Consider the following 15259-nt stretch of genomic DNA (forward strand, 5'->3'; position numbering starts at 1 on the left):
TGCACTTTGTGCACTGCTTTGAATATTTGGATGAAAAAGTATAGCTGTTGGTGGTCTTTGTCAGTAAGTTCAGCCTAATGGAGTTTTATAAATATAAAGAGCTCTGTGACCTGTTGCTAGTCTTACTTCATTCTCTAGATCTCCAGTAAGAAAACACAAACCAAGATACCAAGAGCAAATACCCCTAATATTTAAAACGCAACTGGATTTAAGACTATGCTACAGAATTCTGTTCTGCTGGGAGACTAGACAAGAAAACACCAGCACTTCGCTGCCCAGAAATACTGTATAGTCTCTTTCTCTGGAGACTTTCAAAACCCACCTGGACGCATTCCTGTTTGGCCTGGCCTAGGTGATCCTGCGTTGGCAGGAGGTTTGGACTCAATCTCTGGAGGTCCCTTCCAACTCCTAACAAAATTTAATTTAATTTAAATTTAATTATTTTTCTCAAAGATCTTGTAACATAACCTGGTAACTTTGGATTTATTATGATTGTTAGGTCAATTTCAGACACCATTACAGTTGTGCTTACTTATGTCTGATGCCAGTTAAATAGCTTCAGAGAAGGTGTTGCCACTCTACCATGAGAAGCTGGAGGTCAGAAAGGTCCCTTCAGCACCTAGTGTCAGTGCTCACCTGGTGCCTGTCACATGCTAGCCATGTGTGTGATACCACTGCAGTCTACTCTGCTGATAGCAGGGTACCACCACAGCTGACTGAAGAAGCATTGGAGGTGAGGGGATGTTCATGGGGATGGGGGTGGCCTTCAGCTGGCAGCAGTTCTCTGCAGACCCATAGTGGATGCAAGCTGTACTGGTAGAGCAAACCTACTTCTGTATATGTTCGGTTTCATACAAGCTTACTGTCGCCATTTACTGGTCATGCAGGATAGCCTCTGCTTACAGCACATCAGCAGGGGTTTGTTTTGTGCAGAGGACAGGAATGTGGAGATTCGGAAATGGCAGGAGAGGGGTTTATTTATTTATTCCTTCTGTTTCATCTAAGAACTATGTGGGCAGCAGCAGCTAGTCATCAGCAGCTCTATAGCTTTTGGTGACAAATTAGGACTTGAAAACAAAAGCCCAGCAGCCTGAGGGACCTGTGTGCTGGTCTCTGAGGAAGACGTGAGGCTGCACATGAACAACTGGGTTCAGTTCTGAGTCTCTCACTATAAGAAGCACATTGAGGTGCTGAAGTGTGGTGTGTGTCCAAAGAAGGGCAATGAAGCTGGTGAGAGGTCTACTAGAGCACAAATCTTGTAAGGAGCAGCTGAGGGAACTGTGGTTGTTTAGCCTGAAGAAGGTCCAGGGAAGACCTTATCAATTTCCACAACTAGCTGAAAGGAAGTTGCAATGAGATGGGGTTTGGACTGTTCCCCCAAGTAACAAGTGATAGAACAACAGAAAAGAGCTTCAAGTTGCAGCAGGGGAGTTTTAGGCTAGATATTAGGGTTGTCAAGCCTTAAGAACAGGCTGCCCAGAGAAGTGCTGGTGTCACTATCACTGGAGAGATTTAAAAGCCCTGTCGATGTGGTGCTGGTTTAGTGGTGACCTGGCTATGCTGGGTTAACGGTTGGATTTAATCTTAAAAGTCCCTTCCAAACAAAACAGTCGGAGGATTTTATGACATGGGCGACTGCTGTAGTCCTGCAGTGATAGCAAAACCGCCCTAACCGAACCCAAAAAACTTTGCTGCCTCTGGCTATGAAGCACAATGCATCAGACCCATGCCAGCACCGAATTTAACCGGCTCTCGCGTCATGGTCGACTGTGACTCTTCAGGGAAGCTCTCTCCGCTGGCAGAAGGCAAAGAGGAGCCCAGACCCGGGCCGCACCCCTCCCCGCGCCTCGCGGGGTGCCTCTGCCCGAGAAGCCGTTGGAGGAGCCTCCTGCCGCTCGCTTCGCCGGCCACCGCGGAGCTCGCGCTGGGGCGGTTGGGCTCGCGCTGGGGCAGTTGGCAGCGACTCACTCAGGGGCGGTTGGGCTCGCGCTGGGGCGGTTGGGCTCGTGCTGGGGCGGTTGGCAGCGGCTCGCTCAGGGGCGGTTGGCGGGGACACGCTTGGCAGCTGCGCCCCGCCTACGCAGCCCCTCTGCCGGAGGCAGCGAGGGACAGACCCCTTCCTCCTCGCCACCGCTCCCCCGGCCCACCGCTCGTGGGGCTGGCCAGCACCGGTGCGTCAGGCAGCAGCCCTTCCTCTTACCTGCGGGTGAGACCAGCTCGCCTTCGCTGAGCTCCCCGGAGTCCGAGTCCATGCTACAGGTACCAGCCGGGGAGAGGGACCGAGGGGCAGCGCAAGGGAGGGCGGCGTGAGGATTGCAGCCGCTGGCAGAAGAGGTGCCCGAAGCCGGAGAGCGGGAGCCGGGAGAGAGCGGCGAGCAGCGCCTGCTGCCTCCTCCTCTGCTCCCTGCCTTAGCACTTGGTCCGCGCCACCACATGCAGCCACCTCGCTTAGTGCCATTGGCTGCAAAGGAGGAGCGGAGACGGGCGGGCTCCGGCGAGGGGAGGAGGCAGCGGGGGCGCGGCAGAGAAACGGCTTCTTACCCGAGGCTGTTACACAAGTTGGTTTCTCAGGCGGCTCAATCTCTCCAGCCTCCGGGGTTCGGCCGCGCCCTCCGGCTGAATGCCGCTGTGGTGGCCGGGGTGACAGCTGGGACTTGAGGCCGGACAACTGCGGCCTCCCCGCTCCGCGGAGGGCAGGAGCCGCTCCTAGGAGAGAACTTAGTAGCGCAAGAAGGACCGAAATTATAGTCTTTTACACTGGCTGCCACTGTGGGTTCCGTTTGTCTTTTAATCTCTGTTTTTCTTGCGGGCATCTCCTTTGACTTTCGACAGTCGCCTTGGCTCTTTTCTAGCTCGCTCTCCTTAATTACCGATTTCCTCAAAAAATAGTCATTAGAATACTGGAAGTGTCAGTTCTTGTTGTATATTAGTGTCCAGAAGAATAGTGGAAGGAATATTTCTGCTGCCTGATTGCACAGTATTGACAGGCTTAGGGAGGCAGTGCGATGTTTGGTAAATAAAGGGTATGATAAATGTTTTGAGTGGTTGAGCCTGAAAACTTTATAGTTTGAATTTTGCAGGCTTTGCTTGTGTCCTATATGCTACTACAGTCCCAAGCCATCCATTAATTCAAATTGTGGAGTCCACTTGTTCAGCTCTGAGGTTAGGTAGTTTGTTCTTTCCCTTTGCTTTTACTCCTTTCTGCTTTTTCTTGCTGTTACAGGCCAAAGATCACTTGAATTCTACCACCAAAATCCAAGGAAAGTAGCAGTAAAAGTACTTTTCTAACTGGGAACCAAGTAGTATCCTAAACCAAACCTTGTAGATCTAGCTGATCCATAGATATGTCACATCCTAAAAGCTATCCAGTGCCTCAAACATTTACCTACAGATTATTGAAGTCTGCAGCAGAGGTTTATGCCTGCAGCTGTTGATCATGGATATCTTTCTTTACGCTATAACTCTCTCCCCCAAACTCATGCAGATCCGTGTTACTGGAGAAAGCAATGCCTGCACACTGCTTTGAAGCTGCATATGTGAAGTTATTTAATGTCACACTATGTCCAACATTCTTGACAAATGTGAAGACTTTTTCTGTATAGTGTGACATTTTTAAAAGGGGGGGGTGGGGAGGAAAGAGAAGGTGGGGTGTTACATGCTTTTCAAAAGTAAAGGGCCCTGTCAAATTCTTTTCAGTGATGCCTTCTCCTATGCAATGTTGAGTGTTAGAACCAGAACTACAACAGTAAAAATGAAGCCAGAATTTGCCTTACATTCTAAGATGAATCCTGGCATGCTCCCTTGCCTTCAAATCAAGTTGAGCCCAAGGAGATAGAAGACCTCAATCTCTCTGGCCCAGGAATACACACCTCAATATTTTGAATTTACATACAAAAATCTCAGCCTCTGGAGTGAAAAGTTAGTTAAGCAAATTGATAATGCAGTCATGCCCTGGGCCTGTAACCTTTATACATTTTGGGTTTTATTGGACATGTGGGTTTTATTCCATGAAAATGAGTTCTGACTTTTGTTTTTAATTGCTTTCATTAAATTTCATACTGCTGCTTAGAATCCCATAAATAAGTATCGTATAAGGAAAAAACATTTACATTTAAGTGATTTTAGGATTCTTGTGAGGAGCCAGTGCAAAGTCTAAAAAGCAGAAGGTGTAGGGAATCTCCAAGCATGATGTAAACAACATAGCAACAGAAAAATTGCAAGTTTAAGTCACAAAAAATAATAACAGCACACTAAGAACAGGATCAGAGATCTGGAAAGTGTTTAGTCCGTCTCTGCCTATCTCTCTTTTTTTTTTTTTTTTTTTTGTTTAATACGAAGAGTAAGTTTGTATGTGAGTACAATTGATTTATTTTATGAACTGTCTATAATTTGTTGAAACTATAACAATAACTCTAGTTAGGTAAAGAAAAAAACAGAGATGTGTGGATGTGTGTACACTGGAACTCCTGTTGCCCCCTCAGTGGCAAAGGGGGCTGCCTGGTACAGTGTATTCTGGGCTGTGGAATGACCTCACACAACGCAGCTCTGTATGTGCTTCCAAGGTATTCTAGGCACCGACCTTACCCTGTTTTCTGTGTGGGCTTTTTTCCTGACTGACTAACCTATGCTATAATTGCAATTAAATGTTAAACTCTGAACAATCACATTTCTCTGCCACTGATCACAGTTCAGTTGGTATAAGAACAGGTTATTTTTCATAATCCTCTGACAGACGTAAGTCTTGGCATGGAATAATTGAAGTGAACCCCAGATCTCACTTAATACCTGTATAACAACACTAACATTATTATTGAAATGGTATAATTTAACCAATATTATATTGTATCAGACTTGTGATACATACATTTGGCATCCCATTACTGTGCTATAATTACTTTCTATTCCACAATAAGTGCTGCTTCAAGATGACTTTCCCTCCTTGCTGCAAACTGTGAAGCAGTTATTAAAGTTTTCAGCTGTAACAGAATTAACATATTGTTTCATTTCAAAACATATGGTTAGAATTCAGGTTTCTTCCTTTATAATATTCTCTGCCCAGCAGAGTCCGGAGCTTGATTTAACATGTGACCTGGAAAATTCCATGTGCTCTGAACTTCATAGTTTCCACTCATAATACTGGTGCAGAGGAAAGCACAGAAGGTTTGTTAACAGCACTATATGTACTAGCTTGATGCACATTGAATGAAACTCCATGCAGTCGGCATTTCACTACTTAATTTTTGCATTTAGTGCAAATAGTGCAATCACATATTTATAGTTATAAGCTGAAGCTCTGTGTCTGTAATAATTTCCTCTATTACAAAGGTAGACCTAAAGATTGTTAAAGTATTTAGATACCGGAATGTCTTTTGCCAAGGCTCAGTTTATACATTTGCTTGCAAATCTCTTAAGAGTTTGACTTACCAGGGGAGCTGGTAGCAGCAGATTGGACCTGTCCCGTGTGTTTCGTCTGTTTCTAGTTATATGATGCTGTCTCTAGTGGCTACATTGCTGTATGGCTCCTCCACATTTCAGCTGCATCTGGTCTTGATCTTCATTCCACATGGAATTTATCTGAAATCCTTCTCTGCCTACTCATTGTATTGGAGTGCTGGAGATCTGCCTGTGAGAGCTTTTGGGATTCAGGCTTTTTGGCTGTTCTGCCTGCAAATCATGCTTGCATGTTCACACAAATACAATTTCATTGTATCCTAAATACTTAAGTAACCCAACTACCCATCTATGTCTATTATATTTATCTTTACAGAACTATTATGAAATAAGGATAATAATATTTCTCTTTCAGAGAGAGGGAAATGAGGTACTGGGAAGCTGTGATTTCAAGTCAAATGTGGAGCACAGACTTTCACCTGAACTGCTAGGTTATCCATTTCTGCTAAATAAAAGGTTGGCAAACTGCTTCTATGCTTTGCTACACAGGGTTTCCGCCTTCAAACTGAGCTTTAAAACCTATCGCAGGAAGCACACTCTCTTTTGTCTGTTGATCTAACAGAGCTTGCTCTGCACTACTGTTTTTGTTTGACTTGTCTATTTCAGACAGTAAAGACACTTGGGTAGAATTGCATCTTCTTTTTTGGTTTTTAATGTAAAAATGTAGGATTTTCTTTTCCTCACAAATAATTCCTTCATGTTATTTAAATAATGTCTACCCTAGGATGTACTGTTTCCAGTGTTGTTGCCTAATATTTTTCATCATAGTTCATGGCATTCTGTCTTTCATATCCAAGTGTCATTGTTACTGAATGTATTAAAGAGAAGCATCACCTGTAGGCTGATACACTCATGAAATGTACTGTAGCAGGTTTTGGGTTGCTTCATGAAATATATGCACATACACTGATGCCACCAAAAAATGGAGGGAAAATAAAAAACTTTCTGCACCATTACCGTCAGAGCATGAACAACTATTGTCTTGTGGGGTGGTAATTTGTCCTGTGCTTTAAAAGGATGCCTGTCTTGCAAGTTATGCATGTAATTTGCTGTAGGTTGGCAAACTCTTGCATTCATAACCTGGCATTGTAAGTGGTAAGAGATTGAAAATATATCTGTTCATTTGGTTGGTGGAAAATTGGAGGAAATCTTGTGTAGACGTTTTATTGGTTAGGTTATATGCCTCACTTGTTTTCTATGAGCAGAGAGTTAGACATTATTACTTTAAAGCCCTGATAAATTACATGCTTATTTTACTTGCAATTTTAAATTCCATGACAGGTAGGATACTATTAAAGGATGAGACTGATTAGTCAAAACATCAATTTTGTTTCTGCTTTTTCTGTTCTGTGTTTGGGAAAATAGCCATTTTCCTGTCTGCCACTGTCTTTGGAAATTATTTTTAATTCTTGTGTTGGTCACTGAGGTTATTTTAAAATATGTCACATTCCTTACTTTCCATGTGTTACTGAGTTATGCTCTTCATTACAAGGGTTGATTACCTGATTACTACATTAAAGCCTTTGACCTAAGAGGCAAGTAAAATATGGTTAAACCAACAGCAGATGCTGCTTGCTACTGAGTTGTGTTTCATCAAGATTTTAAACAGGTCTCTCCTCCTAGTCTGGAAGATGGGTCATCCTCATTTTCATCTATGATTTCAAATTATGTGTAGGAGGATTCCACAACTTGTGATGCTCTGAGAATGCAGATAAAAATTAGTTGCTAGGAAACTATGGGGGACCTATACTGTACTGTATTTCCAGAATGCTTTGTAGCTAGCATCAGTTATTTCATTAAATTTTCTAATCCTGTTCTTTATGCAAACATCCACATTTTTTCCTATAATCACAATGTTTGTTACACACATTCATATACTAGAAAGTAGATTCTTTCTGTGGTTATTTCTATATTTGTTTCTTCTATTCTTTAACACACAAAAAATCCACCAAATACTTCAGATCATGTTGTGTTTTGAAGGCTAGTACTTATCCTCATTATAAAATTTACTAGACATCCTGAATTAAGGCATGGTAGATCATGCTTTCCCACAAAAGAGAAATTCTGAGATCCATGTAGCTGCACATTCGTGTAGAAACATAATAATGTTTTTCAAGTTGGATCTTATCAGTAAAAGCCTTAAAGCATGTGGTGTTTTGCAGCTGGCTAGATGTGGTTTCTCTTTTATGCTGGATGCTGTGCCTCCCATTTTACAGGTCAAAGATGTATCTGCACATTGTAAAGGTGATTGAATCAATCAGTAGTGTGGATTTCAGTCCAGGAATGATGCACCTGTGAGTGAAATAGTGATGTAACAGCTGAGAACAGTCTTGGTGTAGAGCTTCTGCTAAAATTTATATCACCCTTTGGACTAAAGGGAATCATAATCTGAGAGAAAACCATAAAGACAGAAAGCTGCCTCTTTTTTTTTTTTTTTTTTTTTTGGAATAATTTACTAATGTCCACAGACTGCTGAAATCACAGAATGTTACTGTACTCATTTGTGGTTTCTGTGGAGCTTGATGTGATTTTTAGAACAGTATGGAAACATCATCATCCGACAGTGCGAGGGGATTACCTCATGACTGTTTCTTAAGGCATGGCAAAAAGCACTCTGCTACCCACCTATCTATAAATAACTAAATGTCATCAACCCAGACATAAAATTGCATTTTATGAATTAGTCTTAGGAACACGCAACATAGGCAATTAGATTACATATAGTCCTACAACAGTCCCAGTAAAGGGAATGAAATTACTTAGGAACTTGCTGTCTGGACCACTTTCACATGAATTATTTCTCTTGCACACACTGAGGAACTCAAGAGTACCCATAAATACAATATATGAATGACTTGAATTCAACTTGGGCAATACAAATTTGCCCAGGGGTAGGTATATCTCTAGAGTGTTTACCTTTGTAGGAAGAGGTTTTTGGATTGTAGATCTTGGGTCCTCTTTGCAGCTAAGGTAGCTGGAAGGGCTAGAGAACATCTATAAAACCTAAGCCATTTTATGATTCTACAAAAGCTTCTTCTAATACTAGTGGAATTTTCAAGAAGATGGAAATGTAAAGGACTCTGACAACTATTCATAGTCCTTCAGTGAGTTCTCCACATTTCTTGCCATTGGCAATCAGTAAGAAAACATACCAATACAAGATTTGGCATTCAAGCTAGGATGTTTTGAAAGAAAGCCCCAGCTGCAATCTTCATGACTGTGTGCTTTTAGGCAGAATCCTTTTGTTATCTGGCAGCTCCTGTTTTTTGTTTTGTTTTGTTTTTTTTCGTTTTCCCAAAGGAAGAAGTTACAAAAAAACTTAATGATTTCATTCTTGTTTCCCCACTATGATTCTGTGATAAACAACCATTTCACTGAGCATTAGAATTGGTGCAATTGCTATCAATGTTCTGCAAGGGTGGAGAGGAAGTTACTATCTGGTTGAAAAGGATCGCAAGGTTTGGGACCAGGGCAAAAAGAGAAGACAAGCAAGTTGCAGTCATAAACTACGTTTTAGTACTTTCCTATTGGATCTAGAGAAACAAAAAGAAATCCTTAAGTGCTTCCTGAAGGGAAAGAAAAATACCCTGAGTTTCTTTCATCAGTCCTCCATGCTGAAGACCTCAAGTAGAGTGGTATTTCGGGACAGAGCTGCAGTGGGGAAGCTTAACACTGATATACTTGAAGTCTCAACTTACGTTATTATTACATTCAGTCTCTTTACTCTTGTGAAATATATACCAAGAAAAGGGCCATGAAAAAAAGATTATACAATGCGCAATACAGCAGTGCTACATTTAACTGTGTAGTGTGTATGGCTGACAATCAATTTGAACAAGTTGTAGTAGTAGAAGTATTTAGGATCCTGGGATAATATAAGTTGAAAGACATCTCAGGAGGTGGACCATCCAAACCTTCTGCTTAAAGCAGAACCAGTCAAACCTGCTCAAAGTAGAACTCTTGAAAGGTTTCTTTTTGTTAAAGACAGAAGCTATAATATTTGTCAGTGGGGCGTATTCTCAGTTGGTTTGTTATGCACATTTAAAATAAGTAATACTTAAAAAATCAGACCAGAAATTGTAGGCAGGGGAGAATCAGATCCACTATCTGTAAGGCAATTTAGAGACAAAGATGACAACCCAGTCATTAGTTTAACAACTGTTCCTACCAAGCATCTCATTGAATTAATATCAGAATGTCTATTGGATTTGAAAAGAATACCATGTAAATTTCTAGTCACAAGAGATGCTGATCATTGCCTGTTTTCAGGCCAGCAGGTACAATTAGAGGCTCAGTATCTCACAGGAAGCACTTGAACACCACAGAGGCGTTGGACTCTGACAGGGGAGCTGAGTGATGTGAAGGATGCTAGTGTGGGATGATTTGATCAGCAGCATGTGGAGCAAAACCTGAAGAGGAGGCAGCACTATGTGTTTTAGAATGTGAGAATCACAGCCCTCTTTCTCTGTACTTGGCTAAGAAGCCCAGTTAATTACTGAGAACAAAAGTAAACCAACAGATTTCAGATAGTATCCGTCATGGGTTGGTTATATAACAACACTTTCAGCTCTGTATAAACAGTAACGGTGAGTAGCAAGATGAATCACTGCAGAGGTTCATCATGGATATCACAAGCCCAAGGACAGTTCAGCTGCTGCAGCAGGTGTTATAATGAAAGATTTTTAAGCATTATAGAAGGCCATCAGAGAGTCTACAAATTGAAAAGCTGCAGGAGAATGTCAGGGTACTCAAGCAAGCATGCTGTTTCATTAGATAAAGAGATGAGACAAAGTTTCCACCATTTTGAAGGACAATGAACTGGGACTGTACTCCATAATTAACATAAAATTATGCCCAATGAACACCATCCTATTAATGAGACTGTGTCCCCCAAAACAGTGTTCAGAGCTGTGTTAAAATCAGCTAGGTACGATGTAGTTCTAAGTGTGTGCTGGTAATTTGAAGAGAAAAATCTAACATAGTATCTGATGTCATTGTGGAGATAAAAATATCTTATCTGGGGTAAAACTGTACCTGGCTACTCATGTTTTTACTGAAGAACAGTATTCTTTGTTCGGATGACTCGCTGGAGTCAAGAACTTTAATGACACTGTGAAGGAGGCATGGGGTCTGTGGTATTGCTGTCCCCTCCTCACAGCATCATGCAGTAGGAATGAGGACTGATTCAAATATTTGCAGTTGAGGCACCATTGCAATAAAACTTTGATGTGAACTACTGGAGCTGTTAGGAGAGATGGTGTAACTTCATAAATTTTTTTTAACTTAAAGATGGATTTAAGAGGTATAAATCAAAATAAATGTAAGAAGTACAAGGATATGTACAATTAACACTACAGACCAAAGAGTATCACACTGAACACTAGCCAAACCAACTCTGAGGTAACAAGAAAGGGACTTTTGTTTAAAATGAGTTGCTCTTGATGTTGAAAAATACTATACAAAAAGGCAACCCTACAAAACATTGGACAAAGCATATGTGGGTTGGATTTAAGCAGTCGATTTGTTGTATCCCTCTCACATGCAATGATAAAATGAATCCTGAAATACCTTGTGTAATGACTCATCTGATATTAAGATGTGTCAGTGTTCATAAACAATGATGTTCATCTTCTATGTGCATGTGTAAGAGGTGTAGGTGGAAGCTGAAGTTCTAGTTGTGATGACTCAGCCTTTATTCACTGTTTCTGTTATTTCTGATTTATGAAGAAATTCTGTTCTTGCCTGTGCACTTAGATTGGTGGAGTTCCAGGGATCGGTGAGGAATGTACTACATTTGCTTCCTGGAACAATCTGGAGAATTTTGTGTCTCAGATATTTGACTGTTGAAAATTCAACCTCCTGTCACAGACAGTGATCTATTTTTTTCTCCCCCATTTCTTCACTCTCTTTCTTGGTAATCTACTCAGGGTAACGGGGAGGTTTTACCTACCCTCTTCTCTGTCAAATTTTACATGCTATCATTAAAGTGTTTTCATAGGTAAAGCTTATTGAGAAAGAGAGGCCTTTTATGAATTATGTATTCTCTAAGTATTCTGATTTTGTTACCTTGCCAGACTATTTGATAAGACAGTGGCCAATTAGGACACAGTGCAGAATGTTTATGCAAAAAATATAGGGAAAAGAAAAAATAGTTTTGACAGTGATGTTGGTCTTGATTGGTAAATAGATGAAATAGTCTATTCAATTTTCCAGCATACTTTTTTCTTATTAAGATCTGTATCTTTATAAATTTTAGGTTCTGTAATTTGTATAATCCATTGGCTGATAAAAATCTCCTTGAGTATAGTACAAAGAAGGTAACTTGTCTTGTAGTAGGTCTAAGTTCTGACTGAGAGTTCCCACTTCAATTTTTGATTAGTGACTTGCAAACCACCTACACTAAGGGTAGCCAGCAGATGGAGGGCTGTGCTAGCTGCTTAGAATTGTACCTGTCCGGCTATCCATGGCAGACAGTCTGACAGCTGTGGCAGTTTTGATGCTTCATATTTCTTACAAAGTAAGAACCTATGTTTCAAAGGATGGGATGCTGTTATAATTATTTGAACTATCTTTTTTTCATAATGATGTATAGCTCCATCTGCATCTTTTAAACCTTTGTGCATGGTGGTGGCACATAGAAACCAGGTGATCATTGCAGAACCAGGGCATATACACACATGTCTTCATATGTACATATGTAAATATATATTATCTGTGTGGAAGCCAGGACAGATTGACTGCATTTCTTTGTAATGGGAGAACTCGAAAGTCAGTGATAGAAATGCTGCAATATGTTCTGCCATGGCATGTGGGCTTTTCTGTTTTCTTTTTTTGATAAATAGGGACCAGTGTAATTCACCACACAAAATGAGTTTTCCTTACACAGTGTGTCAGCATACAGAGTGGTAGCAGAGCTAAGCCTACCTCATGTCGCTTGAAAGGAGCAGGCCTGCTTCTGCCCTCCCTCTCTGTAAGTGCTGTCACTCTACTTCTGCTGTTATTGTCACGATGCTGTCTAAGACCTGCCACCTCCACCCAGGAATCAGTAAGGACAGCTAAACTGGCAGAAAAATGTCATGCTAAAATAATTGAGGAGGTTTCTACTACTTTAGTTCCTTTAAAATGTTAATACGAGATTACACAACTGTCAGAGAGAGAGACAGGCATTTGCCTCTCTCAGGCAGGTTAAGGAAACAGCAGGAACTCCTGTTTTAGTTTTATCTATGCATAAAAGGTGCCATCAGTATAGCTCAGAGTTAATGAATAGATTTATGAGATTGCAGGAGCAGTATAAGTACATAAGCATATACTTGTATTTGCAGTTCTCACATAATGAGGGGTAACAGACCTTCAATGCAGACATTGTTGTTCTTGTCTTCTCAAGAACGTCATTACACCTGATCAAATGGATATAATACTTGTTGATATGCTAATCCCTTCTTTGAAAGCATGCTCAACCTGCATATTCCTTCAATAGCTAAAGCAATTTATGGGAACTGTGGCAGCCTAAGCAATGACAATAGGAGAGAGGAAAGAGGCAGTTGTGCCAAGTGTTGTTGGTCATGTGAATTGGCCAAGGCTACCATTTTTTTTGCCAATTTCCACATTGTTCCGACCCCTTGTACTTCAGGGAATGGAGGTAGCAGCAACTGAGGCAAACTGTGTGATTTCCTCCTACCTCCTGCCAAGTCCTCATCTTGTCTTCTCCACAATGGGTCTACTGGACCATCTTCCTCTGTTTTTTTTTAGCTGGTCAGCAACCCAGCATGACTTCTCCCTGGCTGCCTACCATCTGCCTTTGTAGACCCTATTCTCCTTTTGTTCCTCTTTAAAAGCACAGTGCTGTGAGACATTGAGATTCTGTAGTGAAGTGCTAAACATGCACATTTTCTACTGATGTTTAGGACAAGTGATTGCTCAGAATCACTTAAGAGTTAGTATCCAGGGACAAGGTATCATGACTTGTAAAAAGGACACACTGGCAATGGCAGCTCAGTTAGAGCCATGTTTTTCAATGATGTCCTAATGAATATTTATCATTATTTGTGAAACCCTATTTTCAGCAGTTGTGTATTATAGTAACAGCTGACAAAATGTTCATTTTGTTTTGTAATGAAATTGTCTCTGTTTTAGCTGTTTATTATGATGGGGATGTCACTCCCATACCATTGTGTCTGCCATTTTAACACAGCTGGATTATTGGCAGGCTAGCAAGTTTAAAGGCATATCTAATTAGTTTGTTTCTTGTCCAGATGAGGGTCTCTCAGTGGAAATGTTAACTCTTTGCACTATACATTTGTCTTGTAGTGGAGGTGGGCAAAGTCCAGTCGGATTTGACAGGATTTTTTTCAGCATATCTTCCAAAACTTTTCAGCTTTTACTTTTTGCTAACATAAAACTCCTTCAGCAAAAAGCAATACAAATGAGTGCTACTGATAATGCAACTTCAATTGAATTAGACTTTTATCAACTTTAAATCAGTTAGAATAGACTGTAATGTAAGTACAGCAATAAAGAATGCTTGTTAGGTACATGCCACAAGGCAGCTGTGAATGCTATTTGAAAAATGTAAGTAGTACTTTATTTTGAACAACGACTATGTCCTTGGCTCATGTGTCAGACTGTATGCACCTTTCTTGTATCCTAGCTACAGTGGAGTGATCAATGCAGAGATATCTGTGTAGAAGAGGATTAGCTCTCATTCTATACATATGTGGTTCAAAGTTCTCAGCTGCCTTGTAATCTTCTACTTTTAGCTTCAGCCACTCTATTAATTCAGTGAATTATGAATGCCTGAAAGATGTTCCCCAGTTTTCTACTTGTTGAAAAATGTATTTGAATCAAATAAAAGCTTTAAACTTATTTTACTACTGGTATTTTAAAGTAACTTTGTTTTATTTAAATTATATCAGACTTTTAAAAAAATTAAACCTGTTTTGGGTAAATCTCTCTTACATTAAAATAGATGTCCACAGAGAGTGTTCATTAGTCATAGATATTGTATTTTAAAGCTATACCTGCTTTGAGCAAATACACTGCGTTGACTTTGCCACATTTTAATCATACCTGACATAGTAGTATCAAAGTATGTCTTTATAATTTGCGTAACAGCTTGAGGATTTCTAACACATAAACCAGGACCTGACTCCTCTACCAAAAAGTTGAGAATCTAATTCAGTAGAACATTGGCCAATTTCTGCACTCAGTTTTCTGGGAAAAAAAAAAAAAAAAAAAGAACCCCAAAGTTTTAAATTTAATTATGTATTCTCTCCTGCAGTTATTCATTCTTTTGGTCTGAATGTATGACAAGGCTTTATCAAAAGTAAAATGTGGAATAATATTCTTTGCCTTATTCCTCAGAGTAACACTTGGGGATGGCAAATGTTTTGTTGTGTGGTACCAAATTTGTTTTAAAAAGGAGCATAGCTCATCGTTTTTGGTGCCAGCCCAAAGTTCTGTTGGTGTATAAGTTGGAGTGGGCAGCAATGGCTTGCTACAAATGCTTGAAGAGTTTATCAGTTTTCCTTTAAAAGCCATAACAGCTCTTCTGGTAAAGATAGAAGCAGGACCTTCTTGTGGAGCGGTTCCTGGAAATCAGGATTTGTTTGAACTATTGGTCTCGCAGAAAGGTAGAATGTTTGTGACCCTCTCACTGCTGTTAAAACTCAGAGCCAAAGAACTTGTAAATAGAGGTGGCATACTGTGGGAAGAGTAAGCTGTAGGGCAGCACTGGAGGTGAGGGATGAGTTGGGGTGGTTGGGTAACTTTAACTGAAGCCTTAGTACTGCTTCTGTCAGGAAGCCTGATG

The 15259-nt window shown here is 40.7% G+C and overlaps 1 protein-coding gene across 1 annotated transcript in view; it reads right to left on the bottom strand.

Annotated features, from left to right (window-relative positions):
- TNFAIP8L3 (TNF alpha induced protein 8 like 3) overlaps positions 1-12380 on the bottom strand; it is a 49837-nt gene extending 37457 nt beyond the window's left edge. Inside the window, exons 1-3 of the mRNA XM_054388168.1 lie at positions 12376-12380; positions 2358-2717; positions 2201-2307 (exon numbers count right to left, since the gene is read on the bottom strand). Coding sequence (XP_054244143.1) covers positions 2201-2307; positions 2358-2717; positions 12376-12380 — 472 coding nt within the window. The remainder of the gene's footprint in view (positions 1-2200; positions 2308-2357; positions 2718-12375) is intronic.
- Between the last annotated feature and the right edge of the window lie 2879 nt (positions 12381-15259).

This window comes from Indicator indicator, chromosome 16, assembly GCF_027791375.1.
Source record: "Indicator indicator isolate 239-I01 chromosome 16, UM_Iind_1.1, whole genome shotgun sequence".
In the NCBI taxonomy this organism is placed as follows: domain Eukaryota; kingdom Metazoa; phylum Chordata; class Aves; order Piciformes; family Indicatoridae; genus Indicator; species Indicator indicator.